The sequence below is a fragment of the Acinonyx jubatus genome, chromosome A2 (genome assembly GCF_027475565.1).
Source record: "Acinonyx jubatus isolate Ajub_Pintada_27869175 chromosome A2, VMU_Ajub_asm_v1.0, whole genome shotgun sequence".
Classification (NCBI taxonomy): Eukaryota; Metazoa; Chordata; class Mammalia; order Carnivora; family Felidae; genus Acinonyx; species Acinonyx jubatus.
In genome coordinates this window covers 112,833,282-112,854,662 of record NC_069383.1, presented here as the reverse complement: position 1 = coordinate 112,854,662, position 21,381 = coordinate 112,833,282, and the positions used below count along the sequence as shown (strand labels likewise).

The window sequence follows — 21,381 nt, the reverse complement described above, 5'->3', positions numbered from 1 at the left end:
CCGAGACTAGCCACACTTTGTAAGGAAGCTCAGAGTAAGGAGAACACAGGCTTGGGTTCGAATCACGGCTCCGCCACTTACTGTAGGAACTCGAACAAGTTACTAAACCTCTTTGAGTCTCTGTTTCGCCATCTGCAAAATGAGGATGATTGACACCTCTCAAAGCTGCTATGAGAATTAAACCAGATAACATATGTGACTGTACCTGGACCATCAAAAACACTTGAGAAAATATCCTCCAAGAGTCTGTGAGCTCAGTGAAGGTCCCACTTTCCTCTTCTGCGAGTTGAAGAGTTCTCATTTCTTCGGTCGTTCTTTATTTTCTCACTCTGGTTTCTTCTGGGTGTTCTCTAGCTTGTCACTATTGCTCTTGACATGCGAATCCAGATCTGAATACATGCTGTTGGTGTGGACTAGCTGTGTAAAGTAGGATCTGCTGTCACCTCCTTCAATCTAGACTCTGTACCTCCATTTACGAAACCCAAGTTTGCAACAGATTTTTGTGTATGTGTGCTCCTATTTTACTGCTTTAGTATTTGTTGGGCTTAGAGTACCTAACAGCCCCAGATCTTTTCATAGGAATGTTTGTAAAACCCTGTTTCTGAACTTGTGCCATCGAGGGACTTTACATTTATTCCCTTTTACACCTTATCCAGTAGACAAGGTGCCCTCCCCAACTAGATGGGGTCAAAGGAGACTCCCAGTGTGTTCTCATGCTCAAGAAACCTGAAGGAACATTTAGCTGATTCTTTTTAGTCCAGGGAAGAAAATGTTTATTTGAATCTTGATGGAATCCAAGGCAGCGGGGTTGGTGCTAGGTGATGGGGCTGAGACAAGGTGCTGTGGCTTTAGTCCCCAACATCTCACCTGTATCAGGTTCACCTGGGGGCCTGGCATGATGGTTCCCTGCCTTATGTCAGTGGGCTGTCTGTCTTTCCTTGTTGATTCAAAAGATGAAGAGCCCACCCGGATGCCCTAGGGACTCTAGAGAAATCTGAAGCCCACACAGATTACAGCTTGTAGGGCCCAGGGGTCTCCTACTGTCTCCTGAGAGCAGTGACATCCTAGAATCCTCCTGCTTGATCCAGGTAACTTGGAGGACATAGGCCTGGCACCTTCCCTCTGCATGTCATCCTGGCAGCTGGACTGCATGCCAGTGCTGCCCGAATGATACTTAGGCCTGGGCCGGTGCCAACGTTCAGACTACATGGAAGGAAAAGAGCTCTCTTTATTGCTCTAGCCTAGCCCACCCGCGTGTCTCCCAGAACGTGGGTCTGTCCTTGTGCACTCGGGAGATGCAGTGGCCATCATGGTGGGGCTCAGCCTGGCTGTCGGCCCTGCCTCGGCCTCAGTCGGTCTTCCTGAACCCTGGAAAGCAAAGCCCGCAGGATAGCCTGGGATTCTGAAGGCGGCAAGGCCTCATTTCTACCATCACCCCCAGATGCCCAAATATCTCTCACAGTTGGGATAATGCAGTCACCCTAGAAGGCACAGGTTTCCAGGAATTAAATGGGTTACAGGAGACAGATATCCCCGGTGCAGAGACACACAGCCCCCTGGTCTCTCAGTTTTAAGATGTGATGGTAAGCAAAGAGCTGCTTGTCAGGAAGAAGAAAGAAAGAGAAAAGAAAGAAAGAAAGAAAGAAAGAAAGAAAGAAAGAAAGAAAGAAAGAAAGAGGATCTCCTTTAACCCAGCCCAGCCACACTAGCTGTGTGATCTCGCCAAGTCACTCTACCTCTCTGGGCCTCAGGTTCCTCATCAGTCAAGTGCAACATGACTGAAGTACACCCAGTAGGCAAATAACATCATGGTGAAGATAGTGTTTGGTTTAGTGTAAAGTTCTCTGAGAAAGGAGAAATGTCCAGATGCCCTTCACTTTTCTACTGTAGTCCACCCTTCAGGTGTTTTGCTTCCATTCCTCCCACAGTTTGCACAACACACTTGCACAGTGGGTATTATTACACCCACGGCCCGGTGGAGGAAACTGAGGCCAAAAGACAATCCTGGGCCCCAGAGCTGGTAGATTGGCAGAGGCAGGACTTGAACCCCGGCCCCTGACTCCAGGCCCTGTGCTGTTGTTTCCTGTATGCTAAGACTTATTTGCAACCAAAGACCCTGATCTGGAGGAAGGAGGTGAGCATATGAAGAATGTAAACATTACCCATCAGCCTAAGCTTCTGAAGGAGGGGGATGAAGCCGTGTAGGACGCTGTGGATCCGGTACACTGCTCACAAACAAAGAGAAAGGAACGTGAGCTTTGTGCCCCAGCAAGGGACGCAGGGTCAGCCCTCACCTACCCTCGGACAAAGGCCTACCCCACACAAACAAGGATTAATGGTGGAATTTCAGGCAGCAGGTTAAGCTTAGATAATAGTACCGGAGTTATTATTATTAAAAACAATGACCTCAAACAGCAATAACAGTGCCAGGAAACTCGGTGGATTCAGTACCCAACTCCACGAACTGCCTTGTTTTCCTTATCTGGCTAATTCTGTTTGTTTGCCACTTTAAACTGTTTTTGTTGCATTTTTGTGGAGCTGCCCATTTTTTCCATGAGGTTTTGCCAATGACCTCACATTGACCTTGAAAGTGGTCAGGAAGAAAACACGAGCATAAGGAAATCTTTAAAAAATGTTTAGGTTGTGGCTTTCTGGCCCTTGCCGAGCGTCCGTGGCAGTCCAGCCACCACCCTAAAGAGTCTCTGGGGGCTGGGGGGACTTACCCAGCCCAAAGTAGATGCCAACGGTCTCCAGGGAGGCGAAGGTGAGTAGGCCGACCCCAAGGGACATGAACCAGTCTGCAAGGGCAGCGAGGAAGAGAATGGTCAGCCTGCAGGTCTGGTCCCTCCTATCCCCCCACCCTGTCCCTGTTCCCATGGCCCTCACCTGCATAATAGTGATAACACACCAGCAAGGTCCCAATGGCAAAGCAGAGCAGGACAAAATGGAAAAACTCATCTGTAAAGGCAGAGGTGGATATTACTATTTGCTTCTTTCTCTCTCCTTTTTTATAGTTACTAAAAGTATTCTGGTCTCTGCTCCAAAGTGACTTTAGTCAGAGATGCAGCTCCTGACCAGCCCAACTAAAACAGCACCCCAAATCCCACTCCTTTCCAGGCTTTATCTCATTTTATTATTTTTCTAACACTGACACCACTCAACTTGTTATATTTTTATTTCCACACTTATTCTCAAAAAAAAAAAAAAAACAAAGAAAAAATACAAAATAGATTTATTTTGTCTGTCCTCCACAGTAGGATGCTGGGGCAGGGATTTCGCTCAGAGAATAAAGCACTGCCAGGCATATAGAGCTGCCATACTGTATTTGTCAAATGAGTATTAAATGCAATTGTAAAAAAACGCATTTTTTAACAAAATTTTATAAAATTCCCCTCCTTAAAAGCAAGCAGTGATTGTGAAAGCCTTTCCAGGCATATATATACCTATTTTAAAAAACAAAACCAGGGAAGTATCACAATACCAGATTTTAAGATATACTACAAAGCTGTAGTAATCAAAACAGCGTGGTATTAGCGTAAAAATAGACACATAGATCAGTGGAACAGAACAGAGAGTCCAAAAATAAAGCCATGCTTTTCTGGTCAATTAATCTTCAACAAAGGAGGCAAGAATATGCAATGGAAAAAAGACGGTCTCTTTAACAAATGGTGTTGGGGAAACTGGACAGCAAAGGAATAAAACTGGATCACTTTCTTACATCATACACAAAAGTAAATTCAAAATCGATTAAAGACCTAAATGTGAGACAGGAAACCATAAAATCCCCAGAAGAAAACATTGACAGTAATTTCTTTGACATCAGCCATAGCAGCTTCTTTAGAGATAGGTCTCCTGAGGCAAGAGACCCAAAGGCAAAATTAAACAAATGAGGTTATACCAAAATAAAAACTTCTGCACAGTGAAGGAAACCATCAACAAAACAAAAAGGCAACATAGTGAATGGGAGAAGATATTTGCAAATGACATATCTGATAAGGGGTTGGTATCCAAAATATACAAAGGACTCACACAACTCAACACCAACAACAATCGTCTTCATCATCATCATCGTCATTATCATTATCATCATCATCCAATTAAAAAATGGATAGAAGACATGAACAGACATTTTTCTGAAGAAAGCATCCAAATGGCCAACAGACACCATGAAAGGATGCTCAATATCACTAATCGTCAGGGAAATGCAAATGAAAACCACAATGAGAGTTCACTTTACACCTGTCAGAATAGCTAAAGTAAAAGAGACAAGAAATAAAAGTGTTGGCGAAGATGTGGAGAAAAAGGAACCCTCGTGTACTGTTGGTGGGAATGCAAACTGGTGCAGCCTCTGTAGAAAACCAATACGGGGTTTCTTAAAAAAATTAAAAATAGAATTACCATACAATCCAGTAATTCCACTACTGGGTATTTACTCAAAGAAAAAGAAAACACTAATTCAAATAGATATATGCACCCTGATGTTTATAGCAGCATTGCCTACCATAGCCAAATTATAGAAGCAGCCCAAGTATCCATTGAGAGTTGAGTGGATATGCGTGTTACTCAGCCAAGGACCTGAATGGACTTAGAGGGAATGATGCTAGGTGAAATAAGTCAGTCAGAGAAAGACAAATACCATATGATTTCACTCATATGTGGAATTTAAGGAACAAAACAAACATATAAACAAAGAAAAAAGAGAGACAAACAAAAAAACAGACCCTTAAATACAGAAGACAAACTGATGGTTACTAGAGGGCAGGTGGGGGGGGGGCAGGGGATAAGTAAAATATGTGAAGGAGATTGAGAGCACACTTATTGTGATGAGCAATGAGAAATGTATAGAATTGTTGAATCATTATATTGTACATCCGAAACCAATACAACACCGTGTATTAACTATACTTGATTTTTTTAAAAAAGCAGGACCAATTTGTACACCTGCTGCTCTATCATTTGCTTTCTTCATCTCATGGATAGATTAGGACCATCTTTCCATCTTAGAACATAATAGATCTGCCCTGTTCTTTTTGACGGCTGCACAGTGTTCCATGGTATAAACTTAACCTAATTTAGTTAACTGGTCCCTCATTGATAAACCTAGAAGTGTTTTTTTTTTTTTTTGCTGTTACCACTGATGCTGCACAAACATCACTACACATGAATCTGTGCACGTGTTTCTGTGGGCCCGATGCCCAGAAGTGAAATTGCAGGCTTGGAGGGTTCTCCTAGCTAACACAGATGTGGAAAGGAGCCAAGACTAGGGTCTGGGCCTTGGGCAGGTGTTCAGGTGTGCTCTGGAGTGAGGCCTCCCTGTGCTTTGCCAGGCACTGGGGAGAGAACATAGGGCCCTGGACTTGGTCAAGGGGCCATGATGAGAGGAGGCTCTGCTGTCTGTGTCTGAAGGACAATGACAATGACAGGGTGGCATTAAAGACACAGGGGTTCCAAACTAAGACCATGCTCTAGGAAGGAGAGCGGAAAGGGGAATCACCTTCTTGCTTTCGGGTATAATGCCTGTCCTGCACTTTGGGAATCTCAGTGTTATTCCCGTGAGGCACATTTCATAGCCCAGGAAAGTTCTAAAGCCCTGGTTCCTTTAGCTGGACAGAGACAGAGTCAGGGGCTCACACCCAGGTGTCCTACGCCCTAAAGGTGGCCTTTTGCAACAACCCTAAATGTTTTAAGGACAACTTCCATTTGTTTAATCAAACACGTTGGTCTCACATCTCTTTCTCATCCTTCTCCCTAAAGCCCTCACAGATTCCAGGCTTAGAGCAAAGGAATTCCTTCCAGTTCTTATCACTCCTTCTCTAGAGTCTAGGCTAATCTAACCTCAGGGCTTCCTTGCCCCCTCTAGTTCCCTATCATGACCAGAGGCCTGGGGGGCATTTATCATCCCCTTGACTCCATGTATAGCAGCAAGAGCACAGGACCAGGGTTCAAGTCTAGGTTGTGCTACTGGCTAGCTGAAAGCCCACACGCCATCCTTGAGTCTTAGCTTCCACATCTGCACAATGGGAGTCATTATACCACCTTCTTGCCATGATTCTAAGCTGAGGTGTTTGCAAACACCACACATGACAGAGGTGGGCTGTGATTGTTGTTTTTCTAGGCCACCAGTGGACTTTCTAACCATAGAAATCTGGACCAGTCAGACAGGTAGAAATAGCTTTGGGACACGAAATTCCTGACCATCTTTTTTTTTTTTTTTTTTTTTTTTATTTAATTTTTTTTGAGGGGGAGGAGGGGCAAAGAGAGAGGAAGAGAGAGAATTCCAAGCAAGCTCTGTACTGTCAGCACAAAGCACAATGCAGGGCTCAGTCCCATGAACCATGAGATCATGACCTAAGCCAAGATCAAGATTCAGACGCCCAACTGACTGAGCCACCCAGGCACCCACTTACCATCTTTCTTTATATTCAGTCTTCTTAACTGAGAGGCTTCCACTTCTCCTTAGGAACAAGAGAGAGATGAGTGTTTACTTTGAAGAGGGGTGCCAGGTAGGGTTTTCTCTTCTCTGCCTCACTCAGACCGGCTCTCCTGGGTTCCTCTTCCTGGGTCAGAGGGCACTCACCACAGGGCCAATCAGGGCAAAGCTGTGAAGGTGGGGTGTGTCTGTCCTTGGGAGCCCCACTGACCCCTTCCTCTCTACCCAACCTGAGTCTACATTCTGTTTCCTTTCTCCTGAGCTTGGAGAGCCCTTCCCAGAATCAAGGTGACACTCTGGCTGGTGATGTAGTCCCTGCTTGACTGACCCACCCTCTCAGGCTGTCTGGTCCTGCCCTAACCCACCCCCCCCCCCCCCGCAATGGAGGCCACCTCCCTCTCTCCTCTTGGAGTTTGTGTATTTACCACTTGCTGGGTCAGAGCCTCTCCTTCGGAGTCCTGGAAATCAGAAACTCAACATTAATGCCAGGCTAGCTTGGTCCCTTAACAGGTGCCTCCACCCTAGCAGAGGAAGTAGGTCACCTCTGAAAATCCCGAGTCAAATTCTCCAGCCCCCAAGGGATCTTTCTATCTATTGATTGCTGACTGAAATCCCCTTGCCTCTTGCCTAAAGCCCCTTTCTAATCTGCACTGGGCCCCTGCCTGACTGAGCCCAGGTCAGAGCCCCGGGTCCGCAAGTGGTTTTGGAGTCCCCAACTCACACCCAGGAACCCTGATAGCAGCTGGCTCTCTCAGGGGAAACGAAACGCCCAGACCTGTTCATCATCAGCACTGACAACCCCTATCCCCTAACTGGACACTCACCTGATTCTCCAGAGGGCACCACCTCTCCGGGGACACCTACACAGAAGGAAAATCAGCGATCACATATCCATTATCCTCTGGGTGGGGAGCAGTTATACTGTGGGGCAGATGGATCTTATTCAGAGACTTTCCATTTGATCTGAGTGGGCCAAGAGGTGACTGGAGCAGGCTGGAGGGCTATTCCATCTCGAGGGGCAACTACCCACCAGCCACCAAAAGCCACTGTAGAAAGGCCTGTCCAGTGTTACAGGTCATCCAATTTCCCACAAGAGGCCAGAAATCCAGGTTTTACATCAACTTTTTTTTTTTAATTTTAATAGAGAGAGAGAGAGAGAGAGCACACACTGGAGGTGCAAAGAGAGAGAATCCCAAGCAGGCTCCACACTGTCAGCACAGAGCCCGATGCAGGGCTGGAACAAACTCACGAACCATGAGATCATGACATGAGCCGAAACCAAGAGACAGACGCTCAACCGGCTGAGCCACCCAGGTGCCCCTACATTAACTTCTTGATTATAGAAAAGGTGGGCATCTCTTGTATTCCACTGAATCAAAGACATCCTTTGTGAGAAATGACATTATTTTCTATATTTCTATGTAAGGAAAACCACTGCCAATTTTAATTGTAAGTTGCCAGCAATTTTCAGATGCATCCTGACCTTAGAGATATCTAAATGTGAAAAAGTAGGAGTTGTATAATTGATGAAATGTAATAATAATAATAATAATAATAATAATAGTAACACTCCTTGAGCCAGATAAAACACATCTGCACACATGTGGGCATCAGTTTGCAACCTCTGCCTGTTCATGACTACACAGATGCAGATGACGACACCTAGCCATGTGGCCCAGCCCCACCAGGCCCTGAGTTCATGGGAACCAAGCTGGGCTGCACATTGGTAACTCTGGTCCCACACCCTGCTGAGTGTTGAACTCCTTGTCTGGGCGGCTGAGGCTGATTTGAGCCCTCTGTACTTGTCCCGAGCTGCTGCCTCCCCAATTAATCTGGTTTAGGGTGGCCTACCCACCCCATTCATCCTGATTCTTGGTGCTTATTCTAGTTCCTGGGGACCTCTCTCCCAGCCTGTCAATCCTTTCCCTCAAGGGCAGGGAGAACCCCTTGTAGCATCCCCACCCCCCCTCCAACAGGTAGTCACCACACCTGTACACTTCCCATTCTTCATTGGGTCAGCCTCAGGACACGAACATCAGAAGAGGGCACTCAGCACACAACAATAAACATGCTGAACTGTTTTTATGCAAATAGGTCTTTATGTTGATATGCAAATAGGAAACATCATCTGCAGGTGACCTGAGGGGTCAATACTGAGGATACGGAGAACACCGAGAACAGTATGAATTAATGAGACTCTAGGAGTGTAATTTACTTAGAATCTCCTAGGTCTTGGGGGGAAAAAGTAATTCACAAATTCACAAACTGTGGTGATATCTACCTTTCTGTGAATATGAATTACTTTTATCATGAGAAAAAAACATTTTTAAATATATGTAAATGTAACTGTTTCTCTCTCTTTCATTTTACACCCAGTGAAACCATTCCCACAGTACTTGAGTAATTAAAAACATTTTCCTAAACCAAGTAATACTTGGCTTTGTGAAAGAGAAAGAATGAGAGAAAGAAAGGAAGGAAGGAAGGAAGGAAGGAACAAAGAAAGAAGGAAAGAAAGAAAGAAAGAAAGAAAGAAAGAAAGAAAGAAAGAAAAAGTAAGTTCAGGCAAACAAATAAAACAGTATTAACTATTTACCCACAATGCTACCACCCAGAGGAAGACACCGGTAATATCTTGATGCAGAAATTAAAATATTCTGTTTACCTTTCTTAGAATTATTATCTAACACCTTATTATCAGGTGTTAGGAGACTATGTAGATTATAGAAATGTTGGATTAAACAAAGTTAAACAGGTTTTCATTTTCGTATCTGCAGTACACATTTGTTAGGCTTTTTTGGCAAACTGGCTCATTCCTACAAATTGCCCCCATTGCATCAAAGTGCTACCAAGCAAAGTGCCATGTTTACAACTCCTTGCTGTAATAACCACTATGTCGAGATGATTATTCCATGAAGTATTTAGAGATCAGATCCTTAATTTTCCCATGCATGTGTACATAGCCCACTATTCCAAGATAGTGCGTGCTAATCATGTTCTATTTCGCTGGTTGGAAAGCTCAGGCCCAGAAAGATTGGCCGACTTATCTAGGTCGCCCTGCAAGTCAAGATTATAGTTCAGAAGAGAATCTGGGGCAGTCTCCCCATGGTAGAAAATGCTTGTCCCCATCCCCATCCGCCAATGTTCTAACCATTCATCTGGCCATATTTCCTATATTTTCCTAGCACTTTTCAGCCCATTGAAACACCCTCGTGATCTTGTTTCTGTCCCACAAAGTCCAGAGAGCTCACGTCTCTGTGTAGTTCCCTTTTCTCCAAGGCCACTGGACAATGACTTACCTCCATAGAGCTGAAGCTCGTCCTTCAAAAGGTCAGGCTCCTCATGCACAGCACCTGAATGGAAACATCCTTTTAGCCAGCTCTTCCCAGTCACAGTATCCCAGGACAGCTTCCATCTCCCACACATCTGAAGTCTTAAAAAGTAACATAAGCCTTGTTTGTGTTGGGGTGAGCCTGGCAGTCTTTAAGAGGCAAGACAGCCTTCACAAGTACTTTCCCTTTATGCTGTCTGACTCCCCCCACACGCTCAGAGGTGACTGTGGTCAGCTTCGTGGACCTGGGTCTGAGAGGTCCTGAGGATCTGAGAGGACCTGAGCCTCCTTCAAAATCAATAGTCAGAGTTGCCATTTATTGAGCACTTACTATGTACCAACACGGAACTTAGATATTTATATTTAACATTTTGTTAGAACCCTGGGGTGACTGAGTGGCTCAGTCAGTTAAACATCCAACTCTTGATTTCCACTCAGGTCATGATCTCACAGTTCATGAGATCCAGCCCTGCCTTGAGCTCTGTGCTGACGGTGTGGGGCCTGATTGGGGTTCTCTCCCTGCCCCTTCCCTGCTTGTGTGCTCTCTCAAAATAAAAACCTAAACTTAAAAAAAAAATATTTTGTTAGATCCTTATGGAAATCCAATGAAGAAGGTATGAGTATCTCTTCTTCCCCCATTTTATGGGTAAGGGAACTGAGGGTCACAAAGTTAAATTATTCCCTGAAGGTCACACGGCCAGTAAGTGGCAATTCCAGAGTTCAAACCCAGATCTGTCACCAAAACCTGCAATCATAATCACTTTTATCTTCAGAAATAGAGCCCAGAACTCAACTCTAGCTTCCTGGGCAGCATTTATTAAACATCTCCCAGGTTCTGTGTGCCAGGTTCTGTACTAGGCATTAATACAGACTCTTCGCCTCATGCTCTTTTCTTCCCACAACCCACTTAGGCCAAAATGTATTTAAATTTTTTATTTTTGCAGAAGTTTTCTTCTGGTTGTTAAAATAGAACACGTTCACTGTATAATTTTTATAGCCAAAAAAGCAAAAGCCAAAAATCACCCACAATTTAACCATCCAGAGATATCCAGAGATAACCACTCCTGACACTTTGCTATTTTTCCTTCCAGTCTTATTTATGGCCACGTATGTGTGAATTTTTACAGAGTATATATGAGATCAAACCAGTCATATAATTTGGCATCTTTCTTGGTCACTTCAGAGATGTATGAAGAACAGAACTGTAGCCAAGGAAGGGTGTATTTTGCTGTCGTTGGACACGAGGCTGCTTGCTATTGGTGCGTTACTATAAACACGGCTGTGAGGAACATCTTTAAAAAAATTTTTTTAAGCATTTATTCATTTTTCAGAGTAAGAGAGACAGAGCATGAGCGGGGGTGGGGCAGAGAGAGAGGGAGACACAGAATCAGCAGCAGGCTCCAGGCCCTGAGCTGTCAGCCCAGAGCCCAATGCGGGGCTTGAACTCACGGACAGCAAGATCATGACCTGAGCTGAAGTCAGACACTCAACCGACTGAGCCACCCAGGCACCCTGTGAAGAACATCTTCACGCAGGTATGCTCATTCCCACTGCGAAACTCAATCAGGAGCTGGGTGGGCAAAGGAGAAATGGCAAGGCTTATCGCCTACCAGGTGAGCTGTCCCTGGGGGGGTGTCCAGCCCCCTGGCTCTGCCGATGTTTTCCGGTTACTCTGGGGTGCTGGTCCTCATCACTGCTCCCTGCAAGGGACAAACACAAACTCTAGGAGAACCTCAGCCTGGCATGAGCCTGAAATACATTCGTTCTGATGTTTGTTCTCAGAATTTAGCTTATATGAGGAGTGTGGTCTGGAGCAAAGAGCACTGTTTGGGGGGGGGAGGGGCGGTGGTGAGGGAGGAGTAGGAGATCAGCCACAAACTTTCTGTGTGATCTTGGACAACTCATTTAATATTTCCACTGTTGCTTTCATGAAGATAAGATGAGGTCACCTGAGGCATCCTATGATAAGCACAGGGGCTGTGTCATCTCTGTGTCCCCACATCATCTTTGCTCCCACTGGGAAGGCCCTTCCCATTTGTCTCCTTTATCTTGAAGATTAAGGAGTAGGAAGGCTTTTCTAACTGCCCCAGTTCACGCTCATCATCACCCTCCCTCATCTGGGTTATGATCGCATCAGCTATCTGTGCTTGACACAGTGGGCATGAGGGCCAGCAGTGATGGTGTTCGTCTCTCCAACCATCTTGAACCCCTGAAGGACAAGGCCTGGGTTCCTACTGTTCTAAGGGTGCCCAGCCAGGAGGAGGAGCTTGATCAAGACTTGAAGAATGACAGAGTTGTTAGCACTTGGACCAGTCAGTGTTGCAGGAATTCAGGCCTGGGAGCCAGGAGCTCCTGGCTTCATGTCCAGAAGACTCCCTTTTCCTGAGGATGACTGAATGGCTCTGGCAGCGTGAATGTCCCTCAGTGTGCTTGCGGAGCTCCTGCTTAATCGTGGATAAATTTTAAATTTCCAGGAAGCTAGATTAACTGTGTTTTAAAATCAGTGCATATGTGATGTCAGCTAGGTACAGAGGAAAAGGCATCAGGAAGTACATCAAGATTACAACAGCAGGGGTGATTGGGTGGCTCAGTTGGTTGAGCTTCCAACTCTTGGTTTTGGCTCAGGTCATGAGCTCAGGGTCCTGAGAATGAGTGCTGCGTCTGGCTCCGCGTTGAGCATGGAGCCTGCTTGAGATTCTTTCTCTCCCCCTCTCTCTGCTCCTCTTTCTCTCTCTAAAAAATAAATTAAATTAAGAAAAAAAGATTGCAACGGCAGTATTTATCTCAGAAGATGGGATTTTGGTTAGCTTCTATTTTCTTCTTTTCTGTATTTTATAAATATTAATCAATGTAAAAAAAACTTTTTCATTGCGTTTTGCAAAATATAAAACAACACAGAAAATGAAACAAAACATTATTCCAAATTCTATCGGCCAGGGACAACGTCCCTCAACATGAAAAATGAACATTATTTTAGCTTTCTCTATGATGTATTCAAAATATGTAATTTTTTGTAAAAGGTATTATAGTAGTAAATGCTTTCTAAAATGAGGACAATTTTTATATGTGCTCTCTAATTCGATTATTTAAAAAAGTAACCCTGGCAGAAAGAGTCACAGTTTGCTGCTACTTGGTACCCCAGTATCCATCCCAGAGCCTGACACATGTTGGTGCTTAACAAATATTTACTGAATAAATGTAAGGAAACACAGTAATATGTGTTCAGTGATTATCTCTGGGTGACAGAGCACAGGGTGATTTTCTTCTTCTTTCTACTTCCTTATATGCTCCACATTTTTACAGTGTTTCTATGTGCAATCTTGCACAATAAAAAGTTTTAATTAAAAAGCAACAAGATGCATTAAAAAAATATATATAGGGAGAGGAGTACTGGCTGCTGGACTATGAGTTAGGGTCCCCAGTATGGAGGAAGGCTGAGGATACAGTGAAGTGCCAGCCAGGCTTGGGGTCGAAAGGGCTAATGGTCACCAGCAAAGCCCAAAGCATGGGCAGGGTGTGAGTTCTAGCAGCAGACCAGCCTTTGTGGATCAGAGATCAGAATCCCGATATCAGCATGTCTCTGTGCTTCTGTGTTTCTTTTCTTGTTGCTTTTTCCTTAGTGTTCAGTTTTGCTAATCACAGGCAGTCCCATGTGTGCTGCAGAGACCTGAGGGAAGGGGCTTATGGTCACACTTGGGGGAGGATATTTGTAGGGGAGCAGCACCCCCAAGGGTCAACCTGAATGGGAAGACAGAATGTCACCTCCCACCCAGGGAGGAGAAAAAAAAAAGGACAAGCAAGAGCCCCCTAATACCGGGAAACTCTTCTTCCAGGGCTAAACCTAATCGGGGATGGGTGTGTATATCCATTCTTGATTCTCGAACAATAAGGGTTTGAACTGTCTGGGTCTACTTACATGCAGATTTTTTTTAAGTTTTTTTTTTTTTAATTTAATTATTTTGAAGGAGACAGAAACAGTGCAGTGGGGGAGGGGCAGAAAGAGAGGGAGAGAGAATCCCAAGCAAGCTCCACACTGCCAGCACAGAGCCCGATGTGGGGCTCGACATGAAACCCAGAGATCATGACCTGAGCCAAAACCAAGAGTTGGATGCTTAACCGACTGAACCACCCAGGCGCCCCTGTAAGCAGATTTTTTACCTCACTGAGTTATAAATGTATTTTCTCTTCCTTTTCCTACTTTTTTTTTTAATTTTAGATATTTAAATATTTATTTATTTATTTAGAGCACACAGGTCGGGGAGGGGCAGAGAGAAAGGGAGAAGAGAGACTCCCAAGCAGGCTCTGGCTGACAGCACAGAGCCCAGCATGGAGCTCCATCTCACAAACTGCGAGATCATGACCTGAGTCAAAATGAAGAGTCTGATGCTTAACCGTCTGAGCCACTCAGGCACTCCAGGGGATAATCTTAACAGTTTTTTTTTTTGGAGCTGTTACCAAGTGCAAGGTGCTAAGACTTTAGATGTGTAAAGAATGTAATCTTCCCCACAATTCCATGAGGTAGTAGCTTTTGCTATCATCCCCAGTTTATAGATGAGGGCCCCAAGGCACATTGGGTTTAGCAGTTTACCCGAAAGGACACATAGCTGGTGAGTGGCAAAGAAAGGGTTTGGACCTAGGCAGGCTGGTGCACTGAGTTCAACAGCAGAGTGTTCCTGAAAAGCCTAAAATTACTTTACATGAGACGCAGCCGCTTGAGGGGCTTTCTGGGAAGCATGAAAATTAGCTGCAAAGATATCACAGAATAACAGAATACTCAGGATATGACAGCAAAAATTTTTAAACAGAGGACCAAATTGTCTGTGTGGTCAGTTATAACTGTGTACAAGTTGCATGTATCGACAGGTGGGGTCTGGAAGGGAATATGGAAAAATAGAGTTGAAGTATCAAAGCAGGAGATTATGGGGGATTGTTTTCTCATGTAAATGCTTTTCTTGAATAATATTACGAATATATATACATATGTACTAATCTTTGCTATACCTGAAGAAGAGGAAGATGACGAAGAGGAAGAGGAGGAGGAAGATGAAGAGGAGGAGGAGGAGGAAAAACACTTGTCTCTCTTGGGTTGTTCTTGAGGAAAGAATCCAGCTTCCCTGTCTTGCTTGTGGAGATCCGTCTCTCCATCTGGGAGGCACACATAGGCAAGGATGAGTGTTTCTTGCCCTTCCTACACCAGAGACCACCAAGACCTCCCCAGGTGTCTCCTTGGACTTGGGGGCCAGGAATGGCTGGGATCTTTTCCCAAACATGTAGGGCCAGTGGAAGGTGCAGGAGATCAGAGTTCTCAGAAGCCTCAGGGGCTCTAGGAAGGCCCAAGGCATAAATTTCTCTGAATATGGAGACTAGAGAGGGGCTTTTCAGCCCCCATCCTGCCCAGAGGTCACTAGACTGTGTTGCCAATGTAGGATTCACTGTAAATTACAGGGCAGGTATGATCTGGTCAAGCGAACCCTCTCATCCCCCATTCTGGGGCCGAGCAGGACCATTCCCACCTTCTCGGGACTCTCCCCAGTGCGAGACCCTCTCCTAAGTCCCCAGAACCCCCTTGAGATTTGGGAAGCAACTGAGGGTCTGCAAAGCTAAAGAGTTCTAGGGGACAGACTGGACCAAGTGTGTGTGTGCATGTGTGTGTGTGTAAAACACTACTTCTCCAGAGGATTCAACTGTGACTTGAGCCACTGTGAAACATGAGCTAAGCAAAGCCTTCTGTTCCACCAGCACTGCTGGACTCTACCTCCCACGTGGCTTTGCCCAGAGGGTGAGAGGAGGCAAACATACAGTCCAGATCTTCTGTTTCTCCAGGGACTCGACTGTGATCTTGAGTCTGGGAAGAAGGTCCTGAAGTCTCCATGGTTTTCCCTGGAAGAATAACAGTAAGTAATTAGAATAACAATAATAATTAATTTCACCTCAGCTAATCCCCTTAATGTGTAAACAGCTTGGCAAATAAAGAAGAAAAAGACAAACACCCAATATTCAAAAATACAAGAAAACAACTTATAAAAAAAGAATATACAATTAGGGAAATTTAAATAATGATCATCTTTTGATAATATTGGTAACTTACTTATTTTTTTAAAAAATAGACTTTAGTTGTTAGAGCAGTTTGAGGTTCACAGCACAATTGAGTGGATGGTACAGAGATAACCAACATGCCCCCTGGCCCCAAACATGTATTTTTAGGTGTGATATTTATTTACTTATTTTATTATTTAAAAAAATTTTTTTAACATTTTATGTATTTTTGAAGCAGGGAGAGACAGAGCATGAACAGGGGAGAGTCAGAGAGAGGGAGACACAGAATCTGAAACAGGCTCCAGGCTCTGAGCTGTCAGCACAGAGCCCGACGCGGACGCGGGGCTCGAACTCACAGACCGAGAGATCATGACCTGAGCCGAAGTTGGCCGCTTAACGACTGAGCCACCCAGGCACCCCTAGGTGTGATATTTATATTAAGGTTATATTGAGTTAAAGTGTCCTTAAATGTAAGGATAAATACTGAAATTTTTATGATAAAATTATATGATGTCTGGGACTTTCTTCAACATGATCTTATTGGGGGGTTGGAGGGTGTAGGTGGGAGTCCAAATAAACAAACACGACGATTTAATAGTTATTGGAGCTCTATCAAAATATAAACTGTGGTTATCTCTGAGTGATGATATAATGTATTTTTCGTTTCTTATTTTTACTTTACATTTTCTAAATTTTTAACAGTATTGCTTTTGTTGTAATAAAATAGCCAAGAATCTTTCCTTAGTTAAAAATGTAATATGCCAATATCAGAATAGTATATATCAGTGTATATCGGTACTTAAGCCCTTTTACAAAGGGCTTCTCTGAGCCTGATCACAAACCAAAGTCAGGTAGGAATTTGGCTTAATTGCTCCTCACATTTGGATTATAGTTTCTAGACAACAAAACTTCCCCAAATATTGTCTCCTTTGACTGTTACAATCACCCTTCAAGGTATTTTTATTACCCCTATCTTATAGAGGCACAGAACCCATATGAATACACCTCAAAACATTGGTCTGGGGCACAAAACTACTCAGAGGCCACTCTGGAGTCCGGCCCTGCTGGAATGCCTTTCCAGCATTTCCATGCATTTCCATGGAATTCCAGAATCCACGATTATGGTGACAGTAAGGGCAGGAAGCAGGCACTTGAAGGTGAAGAGCAAAGTTTGGAAATCTATCCCATCAGGACACTATACTCCGTACTTTCCTGAAATTCTGAGAGGGAGCTAGAGGTAACTCTGGAGGGTGGCTTTCGGGTGAACGTACAAGAAGGCCATAACTGTGGCCTTGGAAAATCCAAACGGCTGACCAGAGTCAGCTAGTGCTCTCGGTGGGGAAGATATATGGAGAAGGGCTCCCCTACAAAGCTTTTATTTTAGCTGGGCACATGGCCACCCAGCTACGGACTATGTTCCCAGCATCCCTTGAAGCTAAGTGTGGCCATTTGACTACATTCCTGCCAATGGAATGTGTGTGGATGTGATACGTGTGGTGGTGTGACAGTAACTGTTTAATGGCTCTCCAGGAAAAAAAGTACATACACATGCACACACACACACATTTGTTATAAGTTACTGATGTAAAAAATGCATAGCATACAGTTTACAAATAATAAAATATACAGTACTCTTTATTGCAAATCCCACACACCTGTAACTTCAGTGTGATTTGGAATTTCTTGCAAAACCTGCTATCAGTTTTTTATAAGTCCATCATCAGCAATAGTGTCAAAATCAAACTACTATAAGTTATTGATTACTATCAGTTTCAGCAAAAAAGTTGCCGACACGATTGATGATCGTGAATACTCCTAATGTAAATGTCAGCTGATATTTTCTTTCACATTAACGAGTAAGACAAAAGTGAAACAACCAAGGCATTCATTGTCACAGTTTGTCAGTGATATGAGCAACTTCTTTGCTGAATAGCATTAGTTTTCAAATTCCGGAAGACTATTTTCTCGACTTGTGCTATTTACAATGTAATGGCTATAGGTGCAACCCAGTTTTAGGTTGAATCTGCATTATTAGTGTTTTCTTGATCACTTTCTAACATTTAGACCATCAACAAAACGAACCATCAAGCTCTGATTTGTAGAGGTGACTATTTTCTGTGGTGTAAATGAAAGGGCAGGCCTATGCCGGCGACTCCATCTTGTTCTGTGTCCTTCACCTTGACCACACCTCCTCCCCTTGAGTAACCCCCCCCCTCACCTGCCTAACAGGACTCGGACCCTTCCCCAGCCAATCGGCTGAGGCCATAGCCATTACCTCACCAACTGCCCAAGGCCCCAATAAAACCTTTGTCCTTTTGAAACTCGCTCTCTCTCCCTGGTATCTCACTGCTGCGTCGGTGCAGGTAGGGGATTGAGCTTGAGCTAGCTCGAATAAAGGCTCTTTTGCTTTTACATCGGACTCGGCTCCCTGGCGGTATTTGGGGATCACAAATTCTGGGCATAACATTTGGGGGCTCGTCCGGAATCCCCAAGAACCCAGAGGGACCCCCGACCCAGAGAGCCTGACTGGCCACGGTTAGTGTCTGTCTGTTTGTTCTGTCTTTTCTGTGTGAGCTCATTTCTGGAATTCTGGTAGTGCCCGACGCGGTCTAAGTGGACGCGCTGGAGGACCACGGGCCGGAGTTTCAGAAGACATTCCGATTCTCCCTTCTGGAGGGATGTGGAATACCCTCATCTGTTTTGGAGGGATGTGGAATCCCCTCAAAGGTCTGAGACGAGGCGGGTCGCTCCCGCTGGTTGGCATGAGGCCGTCGTCTTTGGAGGGACGTGGAATCCCCTCATCGGTTTTGGAGGGACGTGGAATCCCCTCAAAGGTCTAAGCTAGCTTTCAGTTTTGCTTCCATGGAGTTGGAAGACTTTCTAGGGGCCCTCTGTTTGTCTGTTTTTGTGTTTCTCTGTTTTGTTCTGTGGACTTACTGGATGGACGTTATGGGACATACTCAGACTACCCCTCTACCCACCCTCTTGGCTTAAGCCCTTCCTAGCCCCGCTCCCTCTGGAGCCAAACCCATTCTTGCTTTGCAGGGGACAAAGAAGAAGAAAAGTCTTACCCAGCCTTCAGCACCCCTCTACCCTGTCCTACGGGGGGGTACTGAAGAAGAATTAATTTTTCCTCCCCCGTATAACCCCTCTAGGATGCCGGAAGAACACCATCCTCCCCCTCCGGGGGATGCAGACGCTGTTCCAAGAGCGGGAGGTGGAAACACTCCAGTGGGAAGCCCGCCCTTTACCAGACAAAGGGCTCAGAGGGAGCAATCCACCTCTGCCGCCGACTCCACTATTCTGCCCCTGCGAGCCACCGGACTCCCAGACTCGGAGGGGAATCAGCCCCATCACTACTGGCCTTTCGCCACTAGTGACCTCTACAATTGGAAAGCTCAGAATCCTAAGTTTTCCGAGAAACCAGCAGGGCTTATTGATTTATTAGACTCTGTTCTTTTTACCCATCAGCCCACGTGGGACGATTGCCAGCAGCTTTTGCAGGTCCTGTTCACGACTGAAGAAAGAGAAAGAATCCTCAATGGGGCCCGAAAACTAGTTCCAGGCGCAGACGGGAATCCCACCACCAACCAGGCTCAGATAGATGCCTCCTTCCCCTTAACTCAGCCCCAGTGGGCTTTCAACACGGGAGAAGGTAAGGAGAGGCTCCGGGTCTACCGCCAGACTCTAATGGGGGGTCTCCGAATGGCTGCTAGAAAGCCAACCAATTTGGCCAAGGTAGGAAATGTACAACAGGGAAAAGGTGAATCTCCGGCTGCCTTTTTAGAACGGATCATGGAGGCATTCCGTACCTATACTCCCATGGATCCAGAGGCTCCGGAAAGCAAGGCAGCTGTTATCATGGCCTTTGTAAACCAATCGGCCATAGACATTAGGAGAAAATTACAGAAAATAGATAGACTAGGAGAAAAAAGTCTGCAGGACTTACTGGTGGTAGCCGAAAAGGTATATAATAACCGGGAGCCTCCTGAGGACAAGCAGGCTCGCGCCATGGCGGCTGCCAGCAGTAAGCAGACTCGAGACCTGGCCAGAATACTACTAGCTACCACTGCTGACTTCCCCAAGGAATGAGACCGCCGTCTCCAGCAGCTGGCAGACGATGCAAGAAAAGGTAAAAGAACCACCAAGGGGGGGAAGCAGAGGCTGCAGAAGGATCAGTGAGCATACGGCAAGGAGATAGGGCATTTGGCCCGAGATTGTCCAAAAAGGGCCGGCGGGAAGGGAAGCAAGACTGATCGAGTAAAAGTCCTAGAGCTAGATGAACTAAGTGATTAGGGGAGTCGGGGTTCGGACCCTCTCCCCGAACCCAGGGTAACTCTTAAAGTGGAGGGGACCCCTGTTGACTTCCTTGTCGACACCGGAGCACAACATTCGGTCCTCCACACCCCACAAGGAAAACTAGCCAGCAAGAAGTCCTGGGTACAAGGGGCAACTGGTATGAGCCAGTATTCATGGACTACCCGAAGAACAGTAGATTTGGGAACGGGCTGGGTATCCCACTCTTTTATGGTAATACCAGAATGCTCCTACCCGCTGTTAGGACGGGACTTACTGACCAAGATTGGAGTTCAGATAACTTTCAGACAAGGGGGGCCTCAGGTCACCGATGGCAAGGGCCACCCCATCCAGGTCCTGACCATGAAACTGGAGGATGAATACCTCCTCCACCAGGAGGCGCTCCCGAGAGAGGATAATATAGACAGATGGCTACAAGAATTCCCCTCGGTTTGGGCAGAGACGGGGGGGATGGGACTAGCCGCTCAGAGGACCCCAGTCCTGGTAGAGCTCAAGCCAGGAGAGAGTCCAGTAAGGATCAAACAATACCCCATGTCTCAGGAGGCCCGGAAGGGGATCCAGCCACACATCCGGAGACTACGAAGCCTAGGGGTACTAGTTCCTTGCCAGTCTGCCTGGAACAGCCCCCTACTGGTGGTCAAAAAGCCTCACACAAATGACTACCAACCGGTACAAGACCTCCGGGAAGTAAATAAGAGGGTCGCGGACATACACCCAACTGTTCCCAACCCATATACTCTCTTGAGCTCCTTGGCGCCCTCCAGGGTCTGGTATACTGTACTAGATTTAAAGGATGCCTTCTTCAGTCTGCCGCTGGCACCCCAGAGCCAACTCTTGTTCGCCTTCGAGTGGCATGATCCGGAGGAGGGCTACAGTGGGCAACTCACCTGGACACGGCTACCTCAGGGATTCAAAAATTCACCCACCATCTTCGACGAGACACTACACGAGGACCTGGGTAAGTACAGAAGTGAGCACCCTGGCCTCACCCTCCTACAGTACATAGATGACATCCTGATTGCTGCCGACAAGGCCAAAAGACTGTGAGTGAGGGACCCAGGAACTGCTGCCTACCCTGGGGGCCTTAGGGTACTGGGCATCCGCGAAGAAGGCTCAGATATGCAGGGAGAGAGTAAGTTACCTGGGATATATCCTGGAGGGCGGACAGTGGCGGTTATCAGATGCCAGAAAAGAAACTGTCCTAAAGATCCCTACTCCCACCTCCCGAAGAGAAGTGAGGGAATTCCTAGGATCAGCCGGCTACTGCCGC

At 45.7% G+C, this 21,381-nt stretch overlaps 1 protein-coding gene across 9 annotated transcripts in view; it reads right to left on the bottom strand.

Annotated features, from left to right (window-relative positions):
* Positions 1-1,208: 1,208 nt before the first annotated feature.
* The window catches only part of TMEM40 (transmembrane protein 40), a 64,360-nt gene continuing 44,187 nt past the window's right edge, over positions 1,209-21,381 (bottom strand). For 3 of the 9 annotated variants that reach the window (XM_053218933.1, XM_053218926.1, XM_053218925.1), the window contains exons 2-12: positions 15,558-15,638; positions 14,760-14,903; positions 11,369-11,458; positions 9,727-9,780; positions 7,255-7,290; positions 6,856-6,888; positions 6,408-6,455; positions 2,887-2,958; positions 2,724-2,798; positions 2,163-2,225; positions 1,209-1,368 (exon numbers count right to left, since the gene is read on the bottom strand). In XM_053218933.1, the coding sequence (XP_053074908.1) occupies positions 1,349-1,368; positions 2,163-2,225; positions 2,724-2,798; positions 2,887-2,958; positions 6,408-6,455; positions 6,856-6,888; positions 7,255-7,290; positions 9,727-9,780; positions 11,369-11,458; positions 14,760-14,903; positions 15,558-15,630 (708 nt within the window). In that variant the 5' untranslated portion in view covers positions 15,631-15,638 and the 3' untranslated portion in view covers positions 1,209-1,348. The remainder of the gene's footprint in view (positions 1,369-2,162; positions 2,226-2,723; positions 2,799-2,886; positions 2,959-6,407; positions 6,456-6,855; positions 6,889-7,254; positions 7,291-9,726; positions 9,781-11,368; positions 11,459-14,759; positions 14,904-15,557; positions 15,639-21,381) is intronic. The other 6 variants (XM_053218930.1, XM_053218929.1, XM_053218928.1 and 3 more) reach the window with 3 other exon arrangements.